Source organism: Mirounga leonina, unplaced genomic scaffold (genome assembly GCF_011800145.1).
Source record: "Mirounga leonina isolate KUSES-001 unplaced genomic scaffold, KU_Mleo_1.0 Mir_54, whole genome shotgun sequence".
In the NCBI taxonomy this organism is placed as follows: domain Eukaryota; kingdom Metazoa; phylum Chordata; class Mammalia; order Carnivora; family Phocidae; genus Mirounga; species Mirounga leonina.
This window is the reverse complement of record NW_023270812.1, coordinates 4,474,185-4,485,090: the sequence shown is the minus strand read 5'-3', so window position 1 is coordinate 4,485,090 and position 10,906 is coordinate 4,474,185. Positions and strand designations below refer to the sequence as shown.

Here is a 10,906-nt window from a genome sequence, read left to right as displayed (position 1 = left end):
AGTACTTCTGGCCTTCAGAGGACGATGACACTTTCAACGTGATTCGGGTATGGTTTGCGGGAAGTGCCGCCATGTTTGAAAACCAAGTGCTCCTCAAGAAGGCTACATGTTAAAATATTTTTGCCAAGATAGGTACTACAGATACAAAGACATTTTCTTTCAGAAAGTGAATAAAACAACACTTCCTCTAGGAAACCGATGACAGAGGCCTCTTTTAGAGCAATATTTAAATTCTATTGGATCTTCCAAATACTTTAGGTAATTAAGTAACTGGTAACCACCAACAGCTCTCACTAGGAAAGGTAAGCAGATAAAAGATAGCCAGGGCTTTAGGAGATTTTAAAGAAAGAAAATAAAACAAAGCACATTTAGTGTTCAGGCTACTGGTTTAGGGGCAGGCAAGTCTGAGGAAGAGCACAGAGAAATCAGGGTTTCTAAGCATTTCTTCAGATGAAAACCCCATCTTCCTCTCTGCCACTCAGTCCCAGCGAAGCGTCTCCCTCAGGTGCCAGTGCGTTCTGATGTTTGGATCTGAAGGTAAATCATGTTTTCTTCGGGCTTTGCTATCCTGTAGCAGACAAAAATAAAAATGAAAGTTAAAAAACAGTCAATGAAAAAAAAAAAAAGTCAATGTTTTGATTAAGAAACTATTGCAGGGCACCTGGCTGGCTCAGTCGGTTAAGCATCTGACTCTTGGTTTCAGCTCAGGTCATGATTTCAGTGTCATGGGATCAAGCCCTGTGTTGCGCTCATGCTCAGCTCGGAGTCTGCTTAAGACTCTTTCTCCCTCTGTCCCTCCCTCCTGCTCTCTCTCTCTCAAATAAATAAATCTTAAAAAAAAAAAGAAAGAAACTATTGCCAAGAAAGAAAGAAAGAAGAAAAGAAGAGAGAAATTATTGCAAAGTTGTCTATGGGAATAAATCTCAAAACAAAAGGTGAAAACGAGATTAGCAAGCAACAGAGAGAAGAGGCCAGCAGAGGGAGATCTCAAGAGATGAGCGGGTGTCTACGGACAAATTGTACTGAAACAGCTTAAAACCTGGTAATCAACATTAGCTATCTGTCAACAACTAGAAAATGTGTTTACAGTTAAAATAGAGTATCCCTTATCAGTATTGAGACACCCAGAATTTCTCAAAGTCAGGTTTATTTAGCACTTAAATGCACTTCATTGGCAGAGTTTATTAAAAGCACAGATTTCCTGGGTCCCAGCCTTCATTTATTAAGTCGAAAACCCTAGAAGGCCCAAGAATCTGCATTTCAGTAAGCTTGTTTTTTGTGATTATTTTGCATACTAAGTTTTGAGACTCACTGAGGAGTTCACACAAGATGCAAGAAGAATGGAGAAAATCTCAGATTTATTGAATACCTACTATGTCCCGGGCAATTGATTAGTCACTGTCACCTACTTTATCTCATCGCATTTTCCCAGCAACCCTCCAAACTGGGTACTAGTGTGGCTATTTCTCAGGCAAGAAAGTTAACTTTCTGCAAGTTTCAACGACATCCCCAAAGTCACGCGGCCAAGTGGATGACTGGATTTGAGCCCACGTCTCTCAGACTCCATAGACCATTGTCTCTCTCATCACGGGGACACATGTGTCTTTCCTATGGAATCCACAGAGCAAGCCTGGAGGGGGACCTGAGTGACCACCTCCTTGAGCACTGTTTAGTCCTTTCTTTTTTTTATTGCTTTCAGAGTAGAATCTGAGGGGCTCCTGGGTGGCTCAGCCGGTTAAGTGTCCAACTCTTAATTTCAGCTCAGGTCATGATCTCAAGGTCATGGGATTCAGCCCCTGTTGGGCTCCATGCTCAGCAGGGAGTTGCTTGAGATTCTCTCCCTCTCCCTCTGCCCCTTGCTCTCCCACACTCACTCTCTCTCTCTCTCTAAAAAAAAAAATAAAAAATAAAAAAAGAGTAGAATCTGAGACTCCATTAAAGCACTTGTCCCCATTACAGGCATGAACGTTTTAAATTGTTCTTCTTTATAAAGAGAGTCACTAAAGAACCTGAACAAACAATTGTTAAAAGGACAGAAGCTTGGTTTAAAAATTGTTCCCAACGGAGAGCAGTCAGCTCCGGGGATGAGCTAGGGACTCAGTCCTCAGTCAGGCAGCATCTCAGACCTGGGTTCTCCATCCCACAGTTCAGAACAGACAACTGCCCACTAAAAACCCATATTTGTGCTCTCCAATATTTCCTTACTCAAAACCAGTGACTGTTTGTGTTTCTCTCTCCAGCAACTCTGGGAGTAAAAAAAAAAGATGCACACATACCTGCAAAGCTCTCCTAAACCATTAAGACAGAGGGAGGAAATAGAGGCACCAGAGGGCAGGCCTCACTCCCAGGGGCCCCGAGTCCCTGAGCACCGTGGGCTCACCTCCCGAGGTTCTCCGCATCCTCGATGGTCTCTGGCAAGGTGACCCCTTCAGTCTCGGGAAGAAGCAGCGTCATTCCCCCGGCAACCAGGCCCAACACCGCTTCAAAGGAAACAGTTCACACAGAACCGTTAGCTCACAACCAACGGCATTCCGCGGGATGCCGGCCGCTACCTAAAGGGCGGCTAGGTAATACACCTGTGAGAGACTCTGGTTTTTTAGAAACCAGGAGCATCTAGGGCAAAAATTAAAGCAATAAGATAACTGGGGAAATATCAGAGTAAGAATAGGGAAATTCTACCGTAACTGATGTTTAAGTATTAGGGGATTTATTTATTATTATATATCATATATATCATATATACCGTAGTTACCATATATAAAACTATACATATTAGATAATTATATTATAATGTATTATTTTATATATTATGTTATACTTACTATAAACTATAATATATACTACAGTTACTATATGTTAATATTATATTACTATATATACAATATGAAGCATAGATAATATATATGTGGGCAGTGTGGGCCTCTCTTGTTCCTCTCTCTCCTTCCCTCCTCCCCTCTCCTTATTTCTCTCCCCCTCCCACTCCTTGGTGGATCTACCTGGAGCCCAGACATGGCCGCTCTCTGCACTCAGACAGCCATTTTGCCTTCCGCAAAGTGGGTAAGCAGGGTCTTGGAGGTCGCAAGGTCTCAGTTTGGGGAGACAAGGAAGAGTCTCCTCCTCCTTCTCTAATCCAACTTTATCACTACAAAGCTGATACCAAACTTTGATTCCCATTTGTCTCCTTGTGTCTATTCTCAATTGTTAAGCAGAAGGATGATAATTTAGCATCTTCAGGCCTCCAGCAATTATGTTAAATGCACAAAAATTGGAGTCAAATTCATAAGAAAGCAGGAGGCTATGTCAAAATGTCTCCCAAATTCTGTCCTGTAGGATGAGTTATTGGCCTCTAGAGCCTTCAGATGTAAACGTCTGGCCTGCTTTCTAGGAATGGCATCTTATCTTTCCCATGAAACAAGACAGAGTAAGCCAGGAGACAATGGAAGGGCAGGCACCATCCTTCTTCACCGGAGGATATCATTCACTGGTCAAAGTAATCACGCTGGGCTGGAATATCCCACGAAGTCTTACCGAACAAAATGAGTGGCAAGCCTTGCCAGACCTCCATCAGCCTGAAGACCAGGAAGGGGGTGATGATTCCACCCAGATCACACAGGGAGGAACACACCATCACTCCAAGGTTCCTGATAAATATATAGAGAACAAAAAAGATGATATCTCTGTGATTCAGCTTTCCAAATGTTAACCTTATCCTAGAACAAGAATAGAGAGAGGAGAGAAGCTGGAGATAGAGTTAATCACCAATGACCAGGGATTTTTAATCAATCATGTCTACATAACAGAGAGTCCATAAAAACCCCAAATTAAAGGTTCAGAGAGCTTCCGGGTTGGTGAACATACCCATGGGCAGGGAGGGTGCCCCACCCCAAATCCATGGGGACAAAAGCTCCCATGCTCGGGACCTTTCCAAACCTCACCTTAAGTACCTCTGCATCTGGCTGTTCATTTATATCTTTTATTATGTCCTTTATGATAATAAACCAGTAAAGGTAAGTGTTTCTCTGAGTTCTGTGAAACATGATAGCAAATTATTGAACTCGGGGGGGGGGGGATGGGGATCCTGATGTATAGCCAGTGGGTCAGAAGTAAAGGTGACAGCTTGGGGCTTGTGCCTGGAATCGGAGATGGGGGCAGTCTTGTGGGACTGAACCCTTAACCTGTGGGGTCTGCTCTAAACCCAGACGGTTAACATCAGAATTGAATAGGATACCCAGGTGATGTCTGGAGAGTTGGAGAATTGGTTGGTGTGAGTAGAGTTCTTTTTTTTTACATGAAGAGATAGGGAAGTGTAGAGAGAAGGTATTAAGGAATGGAGAACAAAGAAAGCTAGAGGGGGAAACAGAAATGATCTACCTGAAAGGATCCTCTCCATCCCTGGTAATAGTCTTTGCTCTGACATCTACTCTGACTTATATGAAGATGGCCACTTTTGATTAGTGTTTGCATGGAATATCTTTTTCCATCCTTTTACTCTTAAACTACCTCCACCATTATATTTAGAGTGAGTTTCTTGTAAGCAGTATACAGTTGGGTCTCACTTTTTTGTCCTATCTGACAATCTGCCTTTTAACTGGGGTGTTTAGAACATTCGTATTTCTTGTGACTATTGATAAATTTTACATTGTTCAGTGCTGCATATTTTTGTATTCCTATAAATAATCTTGAGCTTTGTTTTAAAAACATGGTTAAATTAGGAAAAATAAATTGGGAAAAACTTTATTCTTTAGGATATTACTTTTAAGCTTCTTCTGTTATGCTCATTTGCATAATCTTTTTCTCCCTACAATTGTAATTATAAAAGTAGTACATTCCATTTCCTTTCCAATCCCTCCCCCGACCACCTCATCTTAGATGGTTATATCATCTCTTAGTGTTTGCCACTTATCTTTAAATATATTTATAACTTACTTTATCAGTGTTCAAGGATATGTTTCTTCTTAGCTGGAAAAACATACTGAGGAAATTATAGGTAAAATTATCTATCCCTGTTTTATGGAAAGATTGTAATAACAAGAGCAGATGTTAAATTTTATTAAATGTCCTTCACTACCTATAGAGATAATAGTACAGTTTTAATTTATTAGCTTTATCAAAACTCTTTCAATTTATTAGCATGAATTACTATTAGATTTTTTAATATGGGACTATCTTTGTGTTCCTGAGTAATTCCTCTTAGATATGATATATTATTATTTTAATGTCTCCACTATTCTGTTCTGATAATATGTTGTTTGGGATTTTAATCAATATTCACAAATAATATTTGCCTATAGTTTCCTTATTTTCTTTATCTTTGTTGGTCTTTGATACCAATATTATCCTAGCTTTATTAAAATGTTTTTTGGGGGACGCCTGGGTGGCTCAGTTGGTTAAGTGCTTGCCTTTGGCTCAGGTCGTGATCTCAGGGTCCTGGGATCAAGCCCCACGGTGGGCTCCCTGCTCAGTGGGGAGCCTGCTTCTCCCCCTCCCTCTGCCACTCCCCTGCTTGTGCTCTCTCTCTCTGTCAAATAAATAAATATCTTTTTAAAGAATAAAATAAATTTTTTAATATCTTTCTCATTTTTCTATAGTCTAGAACAGTTTGAGTATCACTGGAGCTTTCTATTAATTAAATGTTTTGTAAAATCTCCCTGTGAGACCATTGTGGATTTCCTCTTTATCATTATTTAGGGACTTCCTTATCTTATTAAATACATTTTTGGCATAAATTCAACTTTGTCTGATAAGATTATGGCTCTTGCTATACTTTAGTTTGCATTTACTGATAAGCTTTCATGCATTCTTTTCTTTTCAACCTTTCCAAAGAAAAGTTTACTTCAACTAAGCAGCAAACTGTAGTTTTGCTTTGTAACCAACTGAAGGAGTTTCCTTTTGTCAATAGACAAGTTGAGCCTCTTTGTGTTGGTTTAAGTGTCAGAAATGCTTGGTCTTAATTCTGTCATTAGCTTTTACATCATGCTTTTTATTGCTTCTAGTGTCTTATTTTCAGTGTGTTGGTTATGTGTATTTTTTTCTGATAATTTGGAAGGTTTGTATTTTTTTTAACTTTTTTTCTTTTAGTAATCTACATAGATCATGGGGCTCGAATTCATGACCCTGAGATCAAGAGTCACATGGTCTCCCGACAGAGCTGGTCAGGGGCCCTGGAAGGTTTGTATTTTTATTCAAATGTTACCTTTATAACTTTATATAATACATGTACTTCTCTATTTTTTTAGACCATATTCATTAACTTCCTATTATAAACAATTATAAAATTTATATATTTCCACTTCCTCCACCCCTTCATGCTCTGCTTTTAGTAAACTATACCACTGTTTCAGTGTTTGCCTTTACATCTTAAAATACACCTAAAACACTACATAATTCATCAGCTTTTAAAAAAAGATTTTATTTATTTATTTATTTGAGAGCAAGAGAGCCCACAGGCGAGTGGGGGAACGGGTAGAGGGAAGAGGGAGAGAGAGAATCCCAAGCCGACTCCCCACTGAGCTCAGAGCCTGACATGGGGCTCAACTCACAACCCTGAGACCATGACCTGAGCCGAAATCAGAAGTCAGATGCTCAACCCACTAAGCCACCCAGGTGCCCCATATCAGCTTTAATAATATATTTTTTTCCAAGCTGAAGAAAATATACTAAGGAAACCAGTCTATTATACCACATGCAACATCCCCTCTCCCTTCCTTGTCTTCTAGCATTTCTTTATTGTCAGATTTATGACATTTACTGCTGTTCTGTTGTCAAAATCACATTCACTTTAATCGCACATTCAATGATTATCAAGTTGACAATCCTTGATATTCTCCCTATATCCGTGACTTACACTTTGGGCCCAGTAACTTAACTAGAATATTCTTTATCATTGTTCCTTCTGAGTCCGTTTTTCCTGTTTCACCAAGTGCCACTTCAAATCATAGAATCATAAAAACATTTTTTTATTTCCAGAAGTTTCTGTAAAGGTTTTTTTTTTTTCCTTGAAGGTTTTTTGTTCCATGATTTCAGTTATCTTCTTTGGGACAAGTGCATGTGTACGCATGTGCTTGTGATCTCCAAGACTTTTAAACTTCACTTATTTCAATTTCATTTTGCAATTCTTATCCCTGCCTTGCCTTTCCCTCACGAGATCAGTTCTCCTTTGCCCTGCTTTCAGATAGGTTTCCATTTCAATCATCTTATCCCATATCTTCTCGGGAACTTTTATCTCTGCTTTAAACTCTTATTTTCTAAATATGACTGATTAATTAATATTTTGCATTAATTGAGGTATTTGGGGTTACAATTTTCATCTCCTTTGTGACAATATTTTTCTAGAGTGTATCCTTCATCTGTCATTTGCTTTATCTGTTCCTTTCTCTTTTTCTCTCATGATGTATTTGTATAACTGGGTGAATTACTTTTTTATTATTCATCTTTTAATACTGTGATTTCTTCCTGTATCAACCATTTCAGAAGAATTTGTGGGGAAGGGCCAGATCATGTTCTAGGCTAGTAAAAATTCTCTTTTTGACCAGGGTTGTATGTGATCAGATGTTTTAACGTCTCTCACTCTCAATCTACAGGGGTTGACAGTGCAGAATTCCTCACAATGCAGGGTCTCTCTCCTCCACCCTGCCTTGCAGGACACAGCTATCCCCAAGATCCCTGAAGGTTCTCTCCTGGCCTCACTCTCCCAGCTTCACCTTCAGCCTCCCAGTGTTCAGGGAATGAAGCCTATGTCTCGAGACCCTATATCCATCCTGTTACTGCAAACAAGGGATCGTGGGTTATACCCTCCCAGGTAGGCTTCCTACTGTGGAAAACTGCTGGTCTTGTCCATGAGTCACTGTCACAGCGTGCATCCCTGGAATCTTCCAGACCCTCTGAAACCTCACTGCATTAGGCAGCCCTTCTTCTTACACCTTGTCTTTCAGGGTCATCCTCGTTTCAAAGCTGGCATTTGCAGGGTTTATTCTCATTCTTCTAATAGCTTCAGTGTGATTTCCAAGACAAGAATGAAAAAAAAACATTATTTTTTTATTATTTTAAGAAACTACATCTTAAAAAAGTAAAAAACTGAATAAGCACACAGAAGCTAGAAGAAGTAGGGAACTGGGTCCCTTATGTAAAATTCACGGTGTTGTGGTGCTTGATTCATTCAGCCATTCTACAAGCACTTAGTGACTGCTTAGCACAGCTGGAGAACAGGTGCAGAGGCACAGAGACGTATGGTACGTCGTTCCTGTTCTCAGGGAGTTCATACCATACTGAGGAGACGAAAAGGAGAGACAGTTCTCAGCACAAGGCAGTGCCTACTGAAGCCAAAAGAATGTTCTTGACAATACGTGCTGTAGTTAGAAGGAGGATACTGTTCACTTCTAATACCTCCTGTGAATAAGAAGCACAGTCAAAATGGCTTCGATAGTAATTTTTTGACTTTGTAGTCCTTGTAAAGTAATAAAGTAACTGCAATAATCCTCTTTTTTTTTAATGATTTAGATTTGATTCCATTTAGTGAAAATGCCAGCACTTTCACGACTGTCTTATTGCTATGTGTGTGTGGATCATGTTTAAAGTCGTTTCTCAACATCTGGCTTCCGTTCCTAGTTACTGAGAATCCTCATCAACAAGCTCTCTGCACAAATGGTCAAGGGGTTGATCTTGAGATGGGTTGCTTGGCCTTCTTCCACATAGGAGCAGGCACTCAGTACCTTTGACAGTTTACATTTTCAGTCAGTCCCTTGGGTCCGGTGGCCATGACAATAGAATTGTTTGGCCCAGCTATTTTAGACTCTGGGCTCAGGACTGCCAAATGTAGAAGATTTTCTCTTTAGTTTGCCTTCATCTCTTTGTACTCAGTCCAAGCAACCTTTTACAGATGAGAGTATTAGGCAGGGCCTTTTAATGAAGGACAGGTGGGGAAGAGGAGAGTAAATCAGAACCACCCTTGCATCTTCTGGCTGACTGAGGGGCTCAGATTGCTGTGTAGCTAAGAGATTGGGGACCTGGAATATTTCTTAGAAACCACTAGCACGATGGCATGGGAAATAGGAAACCATACAGACAGAAAAAAGAGCTTAAGGAAATATACCAAATTCTAACAAAGGTCAGAATTAAAACTTTAAATAAAGTGGTTAATTACTTTTACAATAAAAACAATCTTCATTTAAAACTAAGTCTCCTAAAATGCAGACGGCAATCAGTACATACAAAGATGCTCAACATTGTTGGTAATTAGGCAAATGTAAATTAAAGTCACAATAATAATACCACTACATCCCAGAAACACTTAGACAAATAAAAAACTGACAACACCAAGTGCTGATGAAGAGGTAGAGCAACCTGATCTCTCACACGTGGCTGGTGGAATACGAGATGGTGCAGCCATTTTGGAAAACATTCTGACAGTTTCTTATAAATTTAAACACGCACCATATGAACCACTCCAAGAGATATGAAAACATATATCCACTCAAAGACCCATACCTGAATGTTTATGAGCAGCTATATTATAATCACTCGAAACTGGAAACAGTCAATGCCAATAAACTGGCCAATGGATAAGCAAATCGTGGAACATCGTTCACACATTGGAATACCACTCAGCACTCAGAAGGAGAAAAGCATGGACGCCTGCAACCACAGGGATCGGGCCCCATCATGCTGAGTGAAAGGAGGTGAACACACAAGGCTACATACATGCCATGTTGCTTCGTATACATAATAATATTCTGGAAAAGGTAAAACCAAAGGGAGAGAAATCAGAGCAGTGGTTGCCAGGTGCTGGAGATAGGGAAGGGAATCCTGCCACTTTCTGGCTGTGTGTCTCCTGCAAGTTCTCTTTCCCTCTGTGAAACTCAACTTCCTCATCTGTAAAATGGAAGTAACAGTGACGTTAGGGGCGAAATGGCAGATGTCTAGAAATGCTTTGTGTGTCATTGTACCAGTCGGAACTCTGTTTAAGCACGTTATGTCTGTAGGGGTCAGCGTGGTTGCTGGACTTACCCAACTAGTCGGAGCTGAGGGCTGGGCTGAAGTTCAGTCTTGTAGTCCTTGCCCAGGGCTCTCTCCATGCAGATGCCTGTTCTCTTGTGCTTGCCGGCTGCACACTCTACTCCAACCTTCCCATTTCACATTCTCTCCCATAATTAGACGTTGACCCTCTCTTTGATGCCCCCCGCCCACCTCAGTGTCCAAACGGACCAACCTTTGGGGGAGCCTTGAGGAACTGTCTTGGAAATGCTGGTCCTCGTGGAGCCTGGCTGGTGCCCAGCTGTGTCAGTGGTGACCCAACCACACATCCCCGCCCCCCACTTGGTGCACCCACCTGATGAACGTGGGATACAGCTCGGCGTTCACCAGGCACACCATCTGGAACACAATGGTGATTCCCATTCGGCCAACACAAGCCACTGTGATGTTTAGCCAGTGTAGATCTGGACAGGAAACACATGGAGGTGGGGAACTCATGTGAGGACTGTGCCCACAGAGTTCCCTCCCTCGAGGAGCCACGTTAGGAAGCTTGGACTTTAGAGCTGGAAAAGCCAGAAAGACTGCTTTGTCGAACCCTTTCATTTTGGAATAAGTAACTTGAGGCCTGAGAGGTTTCAGAACCTGATGGTGACACAGCAGGGAGGGTTCCTTTACGCAGAGGAAAGAACATGCTTTTTGGATCTGCCTCCTGTCAGCCGAGTGACTTACCTCTTTGGGCCTTGGTTTCCCCAGCTGTAAAATGGGAAGCATTAGAGCCAGCCTGCAAGTTGTTATGGGATCCTGAGATGATATATGTCAAACGTCCACCATGACCGCTCCAGAAACGTCGGCTTTTTAATTCCTATGCAGTAATGTTGCCACTAGCACCTGACCCAGGAGGCCCACAGGAACACCCGACAGACCCAGGAGGCCCACA

The 10,906-nt window shown here is 41.2% G+C and overlaps 1 protein-coding gene across 1 annotated transcript in view; it reads right to left on the bottom strand.

The window, feature by feature from the left end:
- Window positions 1–329: 329 nt before the first annotated feature.
- LOC118001815 (solute carrier family 22 member 1-like) overlaps window positions 330–10,906 on the bottom strand; it is a 25,618-nt gene continuing 15,041 nt past the window's right edge. Inside the window, 4 exon segments of the mRNA XM_034991954.1 lie at window positions 330–568; window positions 2,381–2,480; window positions 3,529–3,641; window positions 10,325–10,433. Coding sequence (XP_034847845.1) covers window positions 502–568; window positions 2,381–2,480; window positions 3,529–3,641; window positions 10,325–10,433 — 389 coding nt within the window. The 3' untranslated portion in view covers window positions 330–501.